This window comes from Montipora foliosa, chromosome 9 (assembly GCF_036669935.1).
Source record: "Montipora foliosa isolate CH-2021 chromosome 9, ASM3666993v2, whole genome shotgun sequence".
NCBI classification, from domain to species: Eukaryota; Metazoa; Cnidaria; class Anthozoa; order Scleractinia; family Acroporidae; genus Montipora; species Montipora foliosa.
This window is the reverse complement of record NC_090877.1, coordinates 38,064,858-38,082,357: the sequence shown is the minus strand read 5'-3', so window position 1 is coordinate 38,082,357 and position 17,500 is coordinate 38,064,858. Positions and strand designations below refer to the sequence as shown.

Here is a 17,500-nt window from a genome sequence, read left to right as displayed (position 1 = left end):
CTTCACAATAAAGAGGAGTTTAATTGTTTTGGACATTAATAATAATATTTTGCATGAATTTCGTGCGGAAAGGAATTTGTGGCTCCTAATCTAGAAAATTGCCATTCCATTGCGTTGATAATGGATTTGTAAATGTCAAATTTGATGGTGGCTATTGCTGGTTTTTTTGTCGTGTCTTCATCTATCTGATGGCTATTAGTCAATTTGTTTGGTTAAATTTCAGTTTTGTCAGGTTACTAGTGGCTCTGGAAAAGGGCTGCCAAGCAGAGCCTGAGAACCCATCGTATGCAAGTCAAAGTTGCCCAATATTAAATTTTCAATAATTTCATAATGATAATGATAATGATAATGATAATGATAATGATAATGATAATGATAATGATAATGATAATGATAATGATAATGATAATGATAATGATAATGATAATGATAATGATAATCATGGGCACTGGGGTAGGACATGTTGGAACCTTAGCCTACAATGGGGAAATAGGCAAGTACCAACAACCCCTAGCCACCCTCGTCAGGGTTACGACAAAGGGGTAGGAGCGACCTCTTAGTCTTGATTGACAGCTCTCCTAGGAGTGGATGCCTTCTAAAATTAAAGCTCCCCAGTCAGTGGGTTAAATGGCATCTCCATTTAATGGATGAAGTTTCAAGTGATTTTCCAAATAACGGCATGAATGGTGCTAGAGCTTCTAGTGATGGTGCTTTGCCTGGCAGGTGTCCTGTGGTTGAGTAGCGCAGGCCCCATTGTCATCCTGCTACTGCTAGATTGAAGTGGAGTAAGGAAGCCATCAAGGTTGTCATGGAGTGTCACTTTAGAAGTTTCGTGCATGGCAAGTGAATGGGTTGTACCTGCCACGACAGAATGGTGGAAGAGGGTTGATTAGTTGTGAAATGTGTGTGAAGGCTGAAGAAAACAATCTGGGATGCTTTGTTAGGAATTCAAATGAGAGGTTGATGGAAGGAGCGAGAAAGGCAAAGATCTTGAACAGTGAGGGAGCACAGGAAAAGGACAAATTTAAACAGGACAGACAGAATGTCACCTTGAATAGATGGTCAGAGAAAAAAGTGCATGGCCAATTCTTACAGGAAATGCCTGATACAGTTGATAAAGTTAAGACCTGGGAGTGGACTAGGAAAGGTGATTTGAAAGTTAAAACTGAAGCACTTATTTTTGCAGTCCAAGAACAGACAATGAGAACAAAATATGTTAAGTTCAACTTTGACAAGTCAGTGGAGTGCCCTCTTTGTAGGTTGTGTGGTCAAAAGGGTGAAACAAATCACATTATTAGTGAGTGCAGGTACCTGGCACAGAAAGAGTACAAGAGAATCTCGACACGACAATATTGCTAGGTTGGTCCACTGGACGCTCTGCTGTAAGCATGACTTGAGCAGAAGTGACAAATGGTATGATCACCAACCGGATTGTGTATTGGAAAATGAAAGAAAATGTAAGATACTGTGGGATATGACCCTACAGTGTGACCATGTTATCGAGGCCAGAAGATCTGACGTTGTTGTTGTTGAAAAGGAGAGGAATGAAGCAATTATTGTGGTTATTGCTTCACCATGGGATCACAGAGTGTATGAAAAGGAGGGTGAAAATATTGATAAGTACCAATGTTACAAGAGGGAGATTGGAAAACTATGGGGTGTCAGACAGGAGGAAGTGGTACCAGTGGTTGTTGATGCACTCGGAGCAGTAAGCAAAAGGTTGGATATATGGCTTGATAAGCTAGGAATTACTATTAGGACGGGATTGCTGCAGAAAACAACTTTGTTGGGAACAGCGGCGAATTTAAGGAAGGTGTTGGAAAGGTGAAGGAGAAGGTATGACCCAAGGGACCTTTGGCCATTGGATATGGCTCACTCCCTTGGTGTTTTGTCTGTATAACATCCACCAGAGCTAAAGCATTAAGATAATAATAATAATAATAATAATAATAATAATAATAATAATAATAATTATAAGAAGAAGAAGAAGAAAAAAAAGAAGAAGTAGAAGAAGAAGAAGAAGACGAAGACGAAGACGAAGCAGAAGAAGACGAAGAAGACGAAGAAGAAGAAGAAGAAGAAGAAGAAGAAGAAGACGAAAAGAAGACGACGACGACGACGAAGACGAAGAAGAAGCAGAAGAAGAAGAAGAAGAAGAAGAAGAAGAAGAAGAAGAAGAAGAAGAAGACGGCGAAGAAGACGAAGACGAAGACGAAGAGTGATTCCATGAGCGCGCGTTGGATATGAGATGGTAAATAGCCAATGAGGCGCGTAGCGCCGAGTTGGCTGTAACCAGTCTCATATCCAACAAGCGCGAATGAAATAATTGTTTTATTAAATTCCTTAAACTCCAAAAATGTGAAAGTACGAATAACGAGCGAAAAAAGTGAGAAAATCCGAGCGGAATCGAGAAAACGTGATGAAGGTGCGATGCTATGTAATACTTTGTGGTCAGACAGACGCAGGCTCATCACAAAAATATTTCTTGCCTTTTTGCGTACTTCTAAATATCGGAATTGATCCAAACTTTCCACACAAAAAAGTTTTTTTTTTGGCTTTATTCAAAGAGAAATTTCACTTTCCGGGGAAAAAAGTTTTATTTTAGCAACGCTTAACGCAACCATTTACCATGTAAGGTTAAACTAAGGTATATGAGCTGATAACCTAGATTGAGTGAACCAATCAGATCACGCAAAATGCATTATCCCAGGTTGAGAATTTAATAACAATCAATTTGCCCAACGTGGTGGCAGTTTACATTGTAAATCTTTCATATTGGACATCCAGGTTATGGTCCATTGACATCTTTTTATAAAAAAAGTTATACGCTGACCAGTTTCACGTGACCATATCGCAGGCAGGCAGGCAGCCTGCGCAGGCTCAAGTTTAGCGCTCATAGTCAACCGCTGACCAGGTACTGAGCTTTGATTGGACTGCACGCTCAAGCCAGGTTAACTTATTGTAAGAATAAATAACCCAGGAGCTCTGCTTTAGGCTTGGCTAAATCTATATACATGTATTAACCCCTCTCAGACTGGACTCCTATCAGGAACCGTGGTTTAGGCAGGTCTTTGCTAAGGCTTTTCCTCTCTTGCTTCAGAGAGTAGTTCTACAGAGAGTTTTGCCACAGCTGTGTGCAGAATTCAGCAACAATCACATGATTCCATTTGTGCTGCCTAATGTACTTCTAATCGCTGAAGACTGCACTACACCAGAGTTTATCGAGCTAATTCTCCCAGAGCTGAAGCCAGTTTTTAAGGTGCAAGAACCTATCCAGGTTGTAATCATCTTCCTTCAAAAGATGGACATACTTTTGGCCAAAACACCGAAAGATGATGTGAGAGACCACGTGCTACCCATGGTATGTAAAGCACTGGAAACTCCATCTGAGCAACTCCAGGTGAGATTTGATTTCATTTTACTTTTTCTTTCAACTAGTAAAGCATTCTTATTTCTTCCCCTAATTTTCCAAATTTAGGTACCCTTTAGTGGGACTAGTTCATTCAGCTTTCCTAAAACTGAGAAATTTGATGCTACCCCTAAGGGCCGATTTACACGGTACGATTTTGTCGCATGCGACAACGGCTTACGACAGGCCCACGACATGATTTACGATTGTTGTGTACGTCAGAAAAAATGTCGTAGCATTTTAAAACATGTTTTAAAACGCTGCGACAATCGTAAGTCATGTCGTAGGCCTGTCGTGATGCTTGTCGCATACGACAAAATCGTATCGTGTAAATCGGCCCTAAGAGGGCAGCACGAAGCATGTCAATGGAGGAAGATTAGGGACTGTAAATTAATAGATGAATTCTCATTTTATCAATAAGAAGAAGGAGGAGAAGAGGAACGTTGTGTATTAAGGGGCACATACATGTATCTACTGCTTGGTGTAAAATTATCTCATATGGCCATCATAGATGGAGCAAGGTACAAGCTACATGTACAGTGTACATGCTGACTATGAGTGAAGGAGGAAGACCCAAATACCTGGAAGAAAACCCTTGCATGGAGCAGCAGATACAGTGCATGTATTGCGGGTCATTTTGTTCCTTAGGTTAAATTGCAACCAAACTACCGGTAGGTCATTTTGTTTCAACCTATAGGTCGAATTGTTGCAACCTAGATCAAGTTGTTTCAACCTGCAATACTAGTACTAGACATATTTAGTCGGAACACTTAGCGAATGGTCCAGAATCATCGTGTTACAAGATCGTAGCTTATACCACATCCCCCTCCCCCCAATTCAATGTTGTGTGAGAATTTTTCGGGCGACTGCTGGTAGTTATGAAAATCAACATTGGAGGAGGGGGGAAATGGGGATGGGTGTTCCAACAAATGTGATGGGTGTCGTATTTGCTTCAAGGAAATCGGCAAATCTGTAGAGGGTGTAGATCAGAAGTCAAGTCTCTTTCAAAAAGAAGTAAACTTGTTACTAAGATAACCGGATTGTCTGTTCGCATGCTTTGTATTCAAAAAGGTGGGCAGTTGGTCTGAACATGATGATATTCAAGCAATATGTGTTGGAGAGTTTTCAGGCCAAATAATTATAAATAGTATTAAATACTATGTGGTGTATAAGGGGACATCTTCAATACGCTCTGTACCGCATTTCCATGTAAAGTAGTTGATACAGTGTAATTTGATTAACGTAGCGTACACATGACATCGGGGGCTTTAATTATTATCGAGGCAAGAATCGAGCGGGCGATCTTCCTTGCACTGGTACTGATGTTGGCATTTGAAGGCGCGCCAGCGGTTAGCGATGGGATTAACGCTAGGGAAGTGGGGTCGCTGACGTCTCGTGAGGTTTGGTGTGTATTTAATAATATACCAAGTCGTGCCGATGTTGAGCTTGTACCAACTCGAGAAGAATTTACAGGGTGATTAAATTAAAATTGACTTAATGTAGGCAATTTGAGAAGTGATTGTCAACGATTCATCGTGCGATTCACTAGACATGCTTTAGCTTGATATGTATGGGGGAAAGAGTTTCCAGGCATTAGAGCCATCCTATCCTGAGGTTGTACTCTAAACTAGTTTGTAAATGTGAAATAAAAAATTCCCATAACATTTCCTACTATTGCGGCACGGTTCACTATGGTGAATCGTCTGTTTAAAGAAATGACCCGTTTATCTTTCACCTCACCGACAGTTCTCTATGGTGAACCGTTGAGATTCACGATCCCAAACTATTTCATCACAGACCAGTGATTGCAAAAGTCTAATTAAGCTTTCATATTTTCAATGTTATACTTTTCTTCCTTATAACAAGCATTGGAGGGACAGAATTTGGAAAGCATTCATTGAGTTATTTTACCATTGTGCATACATAAATTAACGGAATTAATCATCGATGAGGGTAAACTGTCGTATGGTCAACAGTCGGGTATGGACACATTTTGCACTTTAACAGGGAAGTTACAGACTCGTCGTTTTCCATTAATAACAGGTGTCGTTTTCATTAGCTTTATATTTTTAGGATTCAAGTTTGAGTTTTTCAAAATCGGAGCAGCAACCATTGCCTATGAACTGCTCTTTTGCTACAACTAATTCAGTCACTCCTATTGCAGAAAGAAACGTGTTCTGGGACTGTAATATATTTGCGTAGCTATTCTGACTCCTTGTTGTTTATTTCAATCAACGCTAAGCACTGCACTTGATAACCATGTCAGTCCGTTTGGGAATAGAGCTTACTAAAGTGTTCAGAGGACAAAAATGTACTTATCACACGAGTTTCGAACTGTTGAAATATTGCATGGCGTATATTGCATTGCGCGGCTTGATACCCACGCAGACCATTACTCGGACAATACTTCACATATTTAGTTGGACCACTAAGGGAATGGTCCAGAATCATCGTGTTACAAGATCGTAGCTTATACCACATCCCCCCCCCTCCCCCTCCCCTCCCCCTCCCCCTCCCCCTCCCCCTCCCAATTCAATGTTTTGTGAGAAATTTTTGGGCGACTGCTAGTAGTTGTGGAAATCAACATTGGAGGAGGGAGGAAACGGGGATAGGTGTTCCAACAAATGTGACGAGTATTGTAGGTCTGTTTGGGGCAGGTACAAAACATGTCACAGGTCATTGTTTTACCAAAACATAAAAAACCCTAACCGTTAACAAATGCTAACATTAGGCCTAAAAACTTTTGTTACGCTTAAGTAGGCTTCAGGTTAGCTTTAATGAATGTTTAGGATACTATCTGTATTTGTAAAACAATGACCTGTGACCTGTGTTTAGCACCTGCCCCAAATTGGCCTACAGAAGGTTGAAACAACTTGATCTAGGTTGAGTTAGGTTGACCTAAGTTAAAGCAAAATTACCTAGTTTGGTTGCAAATTAACCTAAGGAAGAAAATGACCCGCAACGTATGTCCAGAAATATACATAATAAGATGCATGACAATTCTGAGAGGGCCCCCAAAATGTTCACTTGGTTTTCTTCACAACTTTGAATAACATCACTTAAAGTTACATCTTGGAATACAGTCAGTAATGTCACAAAGTGTGCCCTAAACTCCTAAACTCCTGCAGGAAAGATAAACAGCTGTATTTACCCTCATCAAAAAAGTAATGCTAAGGCATACACTTACCTTATTTCTAGAAACAGGTAGCAAATGCTTAGACTTAAACTTAAGTTAAGGAGGCTCGGAAGGGTTTCAACACTTAGATGACACTCTCTTTAGATCGAATGACGCTACAACTCCGTATCAGGTAACAGCAATGTTATGGCACCATATGAAACACCAATTATTTCCAAACAAGATGTGACCATTATTGTGGTGTAATAAGTTACCCTAGCAACGGGAATGCCAGCAAAAACCCCCTTTATTTTGGATTTAGTTGCTCATATCTGAAAAACGAATTTGGTGACCGCCCTTTTTATTGTCAAAAAGTGATTAGAAGGCCATGATGAAACATTCGGCAAAGTTTAAAAAAATTTGGCTAGCGGATTCAGAGCCACCTTAAAAAATCACAGAATTAAGGTGGCTCTGAATCCGTGAGACAGAATGTTTTAAAACTTTGCAGAACGTTTCATCTTGCCCTTCTGATTACTTTTCAGAAATAGAAAAATGGGGGTCACCGAGCTTGTTTTTGAGATGTATGCAGCTAAAGACAAACTTAAGGGTGTCTTTACAAGGCTTGCCTGTTGCCACGGTGACATATTACGTCACAATAATGACTGTATCTTGTTTAGCAATAATTCGTATTTCATTTGGTACCATAATATTGCTAATACATGATACAACCTTGTAGTGCCGATCTTTCTAATACGAGCGTCACTTAGAATCGTTGAAATTGGTTTGAGCCACCTTAGGGTCTCGGTAAAGCTAAATCAGGGCGTCTCGCTCAAATGTTTTGTTTTTGCAAATCCTGAATTGGTGGGCCGTGAAGTATATTTTCCCGAAAAAAATTGTGAACAATTAATTTTTAAAACCGCTAAAATGGCTTTTCTTTGTTTCCCGCCATAATCTGCGCGCTAAAAGTGATTGACGTATCATTTCAAGCATGCGTGAAAGGATTAGGTCTCAATTGACAGCCTTGACGCGCGACCTGCTACCTTAGCACGTGTCCAAACGCTGATTGGCTCAGTAATTAGCTTTCAAGTGGGCGCGAAGTTATTCAGCAGACCGTGAACTGCACGCGAAATCTTGGATTTTCTAGGGGTTTATTTTGACGCCAAAATTACAACTTCTCGGACCTCCTGTCCCGACGGGTTTTAATCTTTTAAGATATCGCTTCCAAATTTTCATAACCAATGGGTGATTGAACTACCCAAATACCGTGTGTGGAATTTTTCGTTTGTCTTCGGAGACTGATTTTATGGCACTTTTTCTGTCCACATTAAGTATGAGATGAGAGTTTCGACTTTGGTGCGTGATATTTCCTTCAATTCTTGACATATCAAAAATTCCTCACACGGTATTGGAGTGCATTCATCTGTGACTAAAATGCAATAAAGTGCGGTTATTTTCGCAATAAAGTGAAGGGGCAGGAGCCTCAGCAGCAGACTCGGTCGTTCTGAGTTTGAGGCCTCAAAACTAAGAGGCAATATGAAATACCAAAAAAAGTAAGCTTTATTAAAATAGTTCAATCTATTAGCTTTAATATGATATATAGTTTGACCCTATACGAAAAATAGCGGCGCGACAATTTCACTTTTCCACGGACACCTCATTTTCCTTTACCGAGACCTTAAGGCATGTCAAATTATGTTTATTTCTGGATGCAAGTGTAGAGCAGGGATAGAGCCAGCCCACCTGCAATGCATGACTGTAAGGGCACAACCAGTTTATTAGCCTTGTCTTCACCATGCATTTGTTCCCAAGTGGAAAGATCTAAATAGACCATTTTACAGTTATAGCTAAGTTACCTGGCCTAAGAATGGAAGCGAGTCTGCCAGTGACCCTGTTTTGATACAAACCTTAGAGCTTTTGTAACGTTAATATGGACTAATTAGAATTACAACAACACAATTTAAATAAAAGTAGTGGCGGCTGTATCAATGCATTGCAAGGTCACCGGCAGCCTCGCAGCCATTTATAGGCTAGGTCGCTGAGCAAACAACTGTAAAATGGCCTATTAGACATAGTTCAATGTTACTCTGGTAAGACGAAAATTTGAATGTGGCATAAAAATTTTCAGTAGTAGAAAAACGTTACCTCAGACTCATTTACTGTGAGCTTGAAATTTAAAATAAGAGCAAATTTTCACAGGCAAATTTCTCTGTCAAAAATCTCAGTCAAACTGGTATGTCTAGTTTGCCAAGTTTGGGCTTTTCATTTAAATCGTAAACCTAAAAATGATTGAAGAAAATGTTGACAATTTGTTTAATTCGATTAATTTAACCCAATCAACCAACCAACCCCTGGCACAGTAGACACATTAGTTTGACTGAAAACTTTGCCTTTTTTTCCTGTTTTACAATAGGTACAGAATTGAATTGTAACTTTTTAAGCTACAGCACATTCAAATTTCGTCTAACCAGAGTAGCATCGAAGTATGTATGATTGTCAACCTGGCCCGGGTTGCTCGAAGCATGGTTAGCGCTAACCAGCGTTAAAGACCATGAAAATCTACATTGCGTTTTCACTCACGTGACCAGCAGCCATATTGGATTAGTGAAAGAAAAGAAAGCATTTGCATAAAAATAGAGTTCAATTCCCGAAGGATTACTTTGGTACACCATCATAGCCGCCATTTCTTTGTTTTGGAACACCAACATGGCAGCCGGGACGTCATGTGAAAACGCTCTATAGGTTTTGATACCTCTTAAGCAACGGTTAGCGCTAACCAGGCTTCCAGCAACTGGCCCCCTGGTTTTAATGTGAAAGTTATGTACAACGTTCATAACTCTTTCAGCAACTAAATCACTTTCTTTCCTTTGAAAATTCACTGTTTCTTCTCTTTTTTTTTCCGTAAAGGAAATGGTGTTAAGCATCATTCCATCATTTTCAAACATGATTGACTATTCGGCCATGAAGAACTCTGTCATTCCACGCATCAAGAACCTTTGCCTTCAGACGACTTCTTTGACTGTAAGCTACTTCCCATGTCTCTTTCTTGTGCTAATGAAGGGCAAGTTACACGTACAGTATCATGAGGAGATCTATATGGGTTTATACCTATTACCGTGATGAATCTTGTACAGATTGCCCACAAAGATTGTATCTGAGTTGCAAAATAAATTTGCGATATAGTACCTGTAGCTTAATTTTACTTAAATTACAGCATCGTTATTCTGTAATTCATTAATTTATTTGTAGGCTGTTGCCTCATAAATATTGCTGAATTTTACAGTTATCCCCTATAAAATATTATATAATTGGGAATCATAAACAGTGATAACTACATTAATTTGAGTTGGCATTGATTCCACTGTCAAAATCAAACCTTCTGGAGTGGAGAGCACCCGCAGCATGAACTCGTCTTTTCAACAGTTATTTACTACATATCGAGTAATGAGGAACCCACGACCCAAATGCATCAACGCGTTCTAAATCTAGTTTGTCAGTTACAATAAACCATTTTACAGTTTGCTCAGTGACCTAGCCTATGAATGGCTTCGAGGCTGCCGGTGACCTTGTCTTGATACAGACCTCACTGCTTTTATCATGTAAATTGTGTGGTTGTAATGTTAATTAATTTTTATTTAACATGAGAAAAGCACAAAGGTTTGTATCAAAACAGGGTCACTGGAAGCCTCGTTGAACGCATTTATGAAAATATAACTTCGGTATTGAATTCAGTCAGTCTCCCGGCGCGGCATAGCAACTCCACAAGATCAGTGACATTATTGATGTTTCATATTCGCTGCTAAACACTTTTCATTTGTTAAATGAGAGCATTACGTACAACTCTTTTTAAAAACATCGCGCAAAAAATACTAACAAAATAACGACTTCGAGAATTAAATAAAGCGTGAGCTCAAAGATAAGTATCTAACAACACTGTACTGTAAACTTTGCTTGTAGATTCGTGTTAATGCACTGGTTTGCCTGGGTAAGATGTTAGAACACTTGGACAAGTACGTTGTGCTGGATGACATCATTCCCTTGATGCATCAGGTCCCATCCAGGGAACCTCCTACGCTAATGGCCATCTTGGGTGAGCTTTGTCGATTGATTATCCTTTGGGAGTTGATTCACACATTAAAGTTTTATATTCAGCCTTCCTCCACACAAATAAAAAGCAAGGAACCCTTGTCAGACAGACTGAGGTTAAGTTGTAATGCTAGAAATCCCAGGAAATCCATTTGAGCCTTAGCTCTAATCATGGAAATGCGCCACTTGTGGAAAGAAGAATCTCTGACGAGGGTGGCTAAACCCAGTTAGCAGTAAGGCCAGATACGAGTTATTACTCTTTTTTTCTGATATTTATTCAGTGCAATTGTATAGGAATTGTGCTTGTCGTAATTCGATTTAAGCTTTTTTTTTTTTCAATTCCTCAGGGATTTTCAAGCAAACGATGTTACACAAAAAACTTGGTATGGATAAAGATTATTTGGCAACAAAAGCCATCCCGTTCCTTTTTCCTCTTGCTGTCGAGCCTGGTCTTAATCTTTCACAGGTATGAAATACCTACTAGGTATCCGTGTCTATTTTTTCTGCACCCACCCAGTTCTGTTGGCTCTTACTGATCGTGACATGTCTTCTCCCTAGTTTGGTCAGTACATGAAACTTATTAATGAGATGGTGCGACGTGTGGAAACTGAACATCGTACAAAACTTGAACAACTAAACAAGATGCAGGAGCAGACCAAGTCATCACTGAAGTTTGCTCAGGAGGTACAAGAAGCTAAAGCTATGGATGATTTGATGGGCAAAATTGACAAACTTATGACTGGTAGCCCTGAGGTGGACACCACAGGTGACTAATCCATCTTCAAATGGTTTTTGGAAACCCATCAGCGGTGAATGTTTAAGCAGTTTTCAATATATTTGATTTTTGTCGCCTTTTCTTTCAGCCAAGGACAAAAGTAGCGGTTCCTCACCAATAACGAGTTCTGAAGGTGCAACTAGCTCAGCAGAGGTAAGCCGATTTACATTTTGTTCTTACACTAGGCTGTCTATTCGTCTTCTTTTCGACGTCTATTCGTCGTCGTTTATTTATGTCTAGTCGTATTTTTGCGGTTATGAAATATTTGAACACAGAAATTATATAATACGGGCAAGGTTGAAAAAAATTTTCATTGAATTTTTTTTACACGCGGTTACTTGTATCTCAAGAGCTTGTAATAGCGATGCCTCAATATGGTGACTGATTAGGCAAGTATTATACCCTTTTATTCTGAAATTCAAAGACCGGGACAGAAAAACTTTGAAACGGATAGTTCACTGGGCAGAGAACGTGTCTTGGTGGCTTTTAATTCAAAGTTAGAATGTTCTGGTCGTAGTAAGGGAGTGGTCAAAAAGTATTGGGGGGGGGGGGGTGGGTGGGCTGGAGAAGAAATGGGGTGGGTCATCAGTTGTTGAACCCTTAAAAGATGGTGCACATCTACGCGTAATTCAACATTGATTGCAATGGCACCGTTGTCACCTTTGAAGAAAACAAGTGGATTGATGGACTACGTCCAGGCTAATTAACTTGCGTTCGCTACGCTAGGCCTTAGGATTTCCTTATAACTAATTAAACTTCAATGTGGCAGTGATTTGTTTCTCCTTCTTCCTGTTCCCAGTTCAACAAAATGTTTGGACTACCCGAAAAATCTTCACAGTCAAAAGGCGCATCTCTAAATGGCAATCTGTTAGGTGTAGACGAGTTTACATTGTTGCAGCCTTCCAAAGAGAATCGTGATGTACAAAAGGTGTGTTACACTTCCAACTTTTTTAATTTGTGATTTCTATTTTACCTTTGATGTCTCGATGTAACCGTACCCGTGACAAGCTTGAAAGTAATAAAAACCTTGAAACTAAACTTTGTAGGCATGCGAGGCAACTAGCGACCAGCTTATGACCGTGCGAGGGGCTTTCCGAGCTCCAGAAACTTGAAGAGCATCTTACAAAAATTCTTTAGTTTGTTCGGTTACTGCTGTTGACGACAATTTGATTTGCTGTGCCCTGAGGTCAGAGCACGTAGAGAGATTTTACGTCCAGATTTTTACATGTACAATTTAAAATCGCGCTGAAAAAAAAAAGTCAGTCGTATTGGATGGTAAATCCCGTGAAGTTAGCAACACAGGTGGGCAGCAATCTCCTCAGCGGCAAACGGGTCGCCATTGCAAGAAGGTCACAGCCTTCCTCCAAGCACCTGTCAACACAGCACTGAACATCAGTGCTTTAAAATAAACGCTTAACCCAAATTTGCAAGCCAGCAAACCAAGGAAATCGTAAAAGCACATCCCGGTGCCCATCCAACATTTTACAATGACTGCAAAATTCTCGCTCGCTGTTTGGCTAATTTTTATTGTCAATAAAGCGGAGACACATGAATTTATAATTTATGCGATAATGACGCGATATTGCTCGCGTCAGATTGAAGTTTCTCTCATTTTTGTCTCACGTTCTTCTCGTGTTTTGACATAATTTTGACCACTCTGCCTTATTGTAAAAAACAAATTGATGTCAGTTTTTCATGCGTCTGACCTGTTATTGATCATGAATTTCGTCATAACATTGTCAAAGTAGCTGTGGATCCACGAGGCGAACGGCTACTTTGACAATGTTATGACGAAATCATGATTCATGATCAATAACAGGACAGACGCATGAAAAACTGACATCTATTTGTTAAGTTTTTAATCCCCCACCAACTTGATGAAACCGCTGCATTGACTTTGGTTTCAACTCTGCAAAATCATATTTAGCCTCGAGTGAATAAAATGTATACATTTGAAATGCGGGTCAGGTTAGGGTTAGGGTTCATCTATGCTGAACCCGCACTTCAAATAGATTCTTTTATTTCATTGATCGATTCCTTTCGCGGGAACACATGAGCCCAAACAAATTGACCGGCTCCCAACTGAGGGTCTTCATAACACCGTTGGTAGAGCATTGCACGGGCAATGCACACAGGTCGAGGGTTGTCCAATACATTAGGTGCAAACCTGGACATATCTCTACATTTGCAGCTAAAATACATAGCATATACAGATACACTCTAAATACATAATATTTAAAGATATATTCATTAAAAAGAAAGGCCGCTGTACCAAATGCGGCCCTGGATTCTCTTTTAAAACCAGTAAACTCATAGGTACGGATAAAATCAGGTAGCGCATTCCACAACTTAGCTGATACGTAAGAAAAAAAAACTAAGACCATAGTATCTGAGGGTTGTCCAATACACCGACATAATGAGATTCATAGCACTTCACAATAGACATCACAAAGTGTCCCCCAACCTTAATCCTTAAAAAAGTAGTAACAGTTTTGCGAGACATAAAGTGCAGGACACTTTGTGACACTTTGTGATGTCTATTGTGACGTACCAGGAATCTCATTACAATCTCATTATGTCGGTGTATTGGACATGTATGGAGGCACAGGTCATGGGTTCGAATTCCGTTGAGGTCACCTAAATTTTTCAGGTGTCTGTAAGAGAATTGCTTAGATAGTCCATATAAGTGCGAGGTTCACTTCTCCCTTTCATAACGACATTCACCCTGCTCGCAGAGCCTTTCTTTTGCTTGCTCGATTTTTGCGTTTTCGAGAAAGACTCTGCATGAATCGAGTAAGATCTTTACTAAGCGTGCGCTGCATGTTGCCAGGATACAGTTTCGAACCCAGCATTTCAAGCCGAGCCTTTCACAAGAATTAATCTGATCATTTATCAGGTTAGCGAGAGGAGAAACCGTCAATAACATCGGATGTGAAGGAACGTGAACGAAAGTTCATTTGTCCGCTTGGATAACTCTTTCATTAACAGAATCGCCAGCTGATAAATTAAGGATTTGCTGTGTCCGGTAGGAAGAGAGACGAACGTATCTGAGCCGGAAAGCCTTTAAGACAGTTGACTACTGTATTGACAGTTATATTAAAAGAAGAATCTCGTCGAGAATAACTGGTGCTTGGCTTCGAGCAGATCTCGCCGTTATCTTGATTTTTCAAGGCACAGCGGGCTCAATTATAACCATTGGTTTTATCACTAAACGTATCCTCACACTGGAAAAACCAGTTTGACGAGAGAAAACAAGATTGAGTAGTCCAGAAGTTCGGGTTGCAGCGGTTTCAAAGAGTTGACGTGATTCAGGCAGAGCCTTCGTTTCTCCTCCTCAGTAAAAAGAGGCTCTGGTTGCAGGGTGACCGGCATTAAGCCTCCTCTAAGAATAACTTTATTTTTTTCTCAGCCCCCCGCACCAAAGACCCTACAGCCAAGCTCATCGTTCCCTTCATCCTCTGGTTGCCAAGCTCCTTCTTCCTTTTCTTTGTCTGGTACCTCAAGTTTTGGCTCCTCCATGGGTATGACCTCCTCACCCAGCTATGGAATGGTAGGATTGAACTCTGGAAATACAGGAATCGGAACTGGAATGACTGGGCAGGCAGGAATGCCGAGAATGAATTCCGGTTTCACGGGATTGTCGATGGCTGGTATGAACTCCAGCGGCATGACAGGAGCATCAAGTTTACATTCGGGATCATTTGGAATGAGTTCAGCTAATTCCACATCAAGGTTTTCAGCCACAGTAAGCTCTGGTGGTAGTCAAGCAAAAACCACAAATGGGTCGACGGCGCTTGACTCGTTATTTGCCCCAGAATTAGAACATTTGCAAGGTCAAGGTAAAAACAAACCATCAATGAACGCCATGCAAACTCATCAAGGCGCAGTCAATCCAGGTAAGTCATCCTTGGGTCTTGCAAAGGGTGGAGTGGGTAGACTACGAGCAGTCCCTGTTTCTCTTAGTCCTATCCAACGCAGGATATTAGACCGAAAACAAACGCGGGAATTTAAAAACGCGCGCTTTTCTCGCGTCCATTTTTCCTTCGTTTACCTTTGTATCGTATGGCTTTCGTATCGCAGTCGTTTAAGCGAAAACGAGTTTCGTTTGCCTGTCCAAAGGGCAGGTTGGAAGGGTTGCATTTTCGGCTTAGTGCCAGTTCTAATGGAAGATTGAGTAAAAACGTTTTGCAGCGCCAACAATACAGTTAGAGTTTCCTCATGTGGCAAGCCGTTAAATGCCGGAGAAAATTAACGAAAATGTTAAGGGAGCTGGAATTATTCTTTCCGTTGTTTTCTTCGTAGTAGCGTGTTGCCTATGTAGCAATTGTTTTGAGGGGGCCATGCTGGCGATGAGGCCGTTGGTAAGCAGAGACCCCCTTTTTGTGGCTACTACTCGTTGAGAGTAGGCACTAATGTTTTCACTTTCTAAGAGTGAGTGTAAGTAGGCCTAATCTTCGGATAATGTTCGGAATCGCACGGTCGGCTTCGATCGACACCGATGCTTGCTCTTTGCATACCATATTGTTTACCTGAGAGATTGTAGAAGAGTTATCGTTCAAATAATTAAAGGAAGGATGTGCAATTTTCATTCTACCTAACAGTAGTAGTCGTCACATGGAGTCCTCGTCTACCTATCTTTTGTTTGTGCTTTAACGAAATTTAAAATTGTTTCTTTTAACTACTTAAGGTGTCATGGGACAAAGACCCTTGCCCCCACAGCATTACGGCGGGGGCATGATGACGACTTCATCCGGGATGTTTCCAATGCAGCAACAGCCGCTAATTGGTGGACTGGGCAGCCAGCCATTTCAGTATCAGGCTCCCACGAGTCAACCGTCCACAAACAGTAGAAATGAGCTCCAAGATCTTTTTGGTTAAAAAATTTAGGGTTTGCCCTGGAAATACTTCATGATAAAGAAACGTCTGCACGATACAAGGAAAACAAAGATTCCCTGCTCTTCTGGCTGCTTTGTGTAGCTGAGTTCTTCACGAAACTTGCAAATTCATTAATACGGTTACTCGTGCCTGCAAAGAGCCTGTCACTCACTTGACTGGCGGCAAAAATTTTTTTCTTTTCAACCGAATACAATATGACAGCCGTTCTTTCAACATGGTTGCCGTAACGTCGTGTACATACGCTCTATTGCAACACTGCCTTGAATTTGCATCCTTTCTTATAATTTGTCCGTGCCACGGTGCAGTGTAAGGTACGGACATAATAGGGAGCTTATGAAGGACGACGGCTACGAGGACACCACAAAACAATAGGTTTAGCGAGAAAAGACAAAAGCTCTGCACGTCGTGCACGTGCGTTTTACATTTGTATACATTTTTATGCCGTTCTCTCCCTGACAACGACGTTAATGGGCCAGTTTCGTATTCTGACAGCTGGATTGGATCTAGCATGAAATGGAGGCTAATGCGGGCAAATTAATTTGCATTTGAAAAGATTAGCCTCCATTTCGTGCTAGATCCAGTCCAGCCGTGAGAATTCGAAAATGGTCTATTGACCAAATTTGAAGTCATGTGGAGGAGGTGAGAACCAGACGACAAAGTTTTAATTCGCTCATATTCAAGGAATTTTTGATGCACATATTTGAAGTAATCGCAAAATTATTACAATAACGGGAAATGGTGTTTTTAGGCAACTTTCCGGAAGCCGTCGTCGTCGTCCATTGTTAAGTTCCCTTATGTCGTGACAATACGACTCGCCTTGAAAAGAAATTGATATTTCATTGTTTGAACATTATTCTCAAGGTTGTTTTAGGGTATTTATTCAAGATTTAAAAGGAAGAAATGATAAAAGATACTCGATCGATAACAAGTTGTCACAGGTTAAAATCCTTCCTTCCACGTGTTTCTCAGGTAGCTCTTTTAATGCGACGGTCATAAAAACGACGACATTAGTGAAAAATGTTTCTTCAAGGCCTAATAATTTTGCTTACGAGAGAGAAGACCCCAATATAATACTGTCTGTTCCAGGCTCTCAGATAGTCTGGAATGTGCATCGCAAAAACTGCGCGCGAAAAACGCTGGAAAAACGCTGGGAGCTGGAATCGAGGCAGCGCTTCGCGCCTCCGTTCATTAAGGCCCAGTAAACGGGCAACATTTTTCGTGC

General features: G+C 40.6%; 1 protein-coding gene across 1 annotated transcript in view; it reads left to right on the top strand.

The window, feature by feature from the left end:
* Window positions 1-17,500, top strand: part of LOC137970677 (SCY1-like protein 2) — a 29,625-nt gene that overhangs the window by 12,087 nt on the left and 38 nt on the right. Inside the window, exons 9-17 of the mRNA XM_068817207.1 lie at window positions 3,101-3,400; window positions 9,429-9,542; window positions 10,479-10,611; window positions 10,955-11,073; window positions 11,166-11,373; window positions 11,471-11,535; window positions 12,182-12,310; window positions 14,792-15,278; window positions 16,070-17,500. The exon at window positions 16,070-17,500 is cut by the window's right edge and continues 38 nt beyond it. Coding sequence (XP_068673308.1) covers window positions 3,101-3,400; window positions 9,429-9,542; window positions 10,479-10,611; window positions 10,955-11,073; window positions 11,166-11,373; window positions 11,471-11,535; window positions 12,182-12,310; window positions 14,792-15,278; window positions 16,070-16,260 — 1,746 coding nt within the window. The 3' untranslated portion in view covers window positions 16,261-17,500. The remainder of the gene's footprint in view (window positions 1-3,100; window positions 3,401-9,428; window positions 9,543-10,478; window positions 10,612-10,954; window positions 11,074-11,165; window positions 11,374-11,470; window positions 11,536-12,181; window positions 12,311-14,791; window positions 15,279-16,069) is intronic.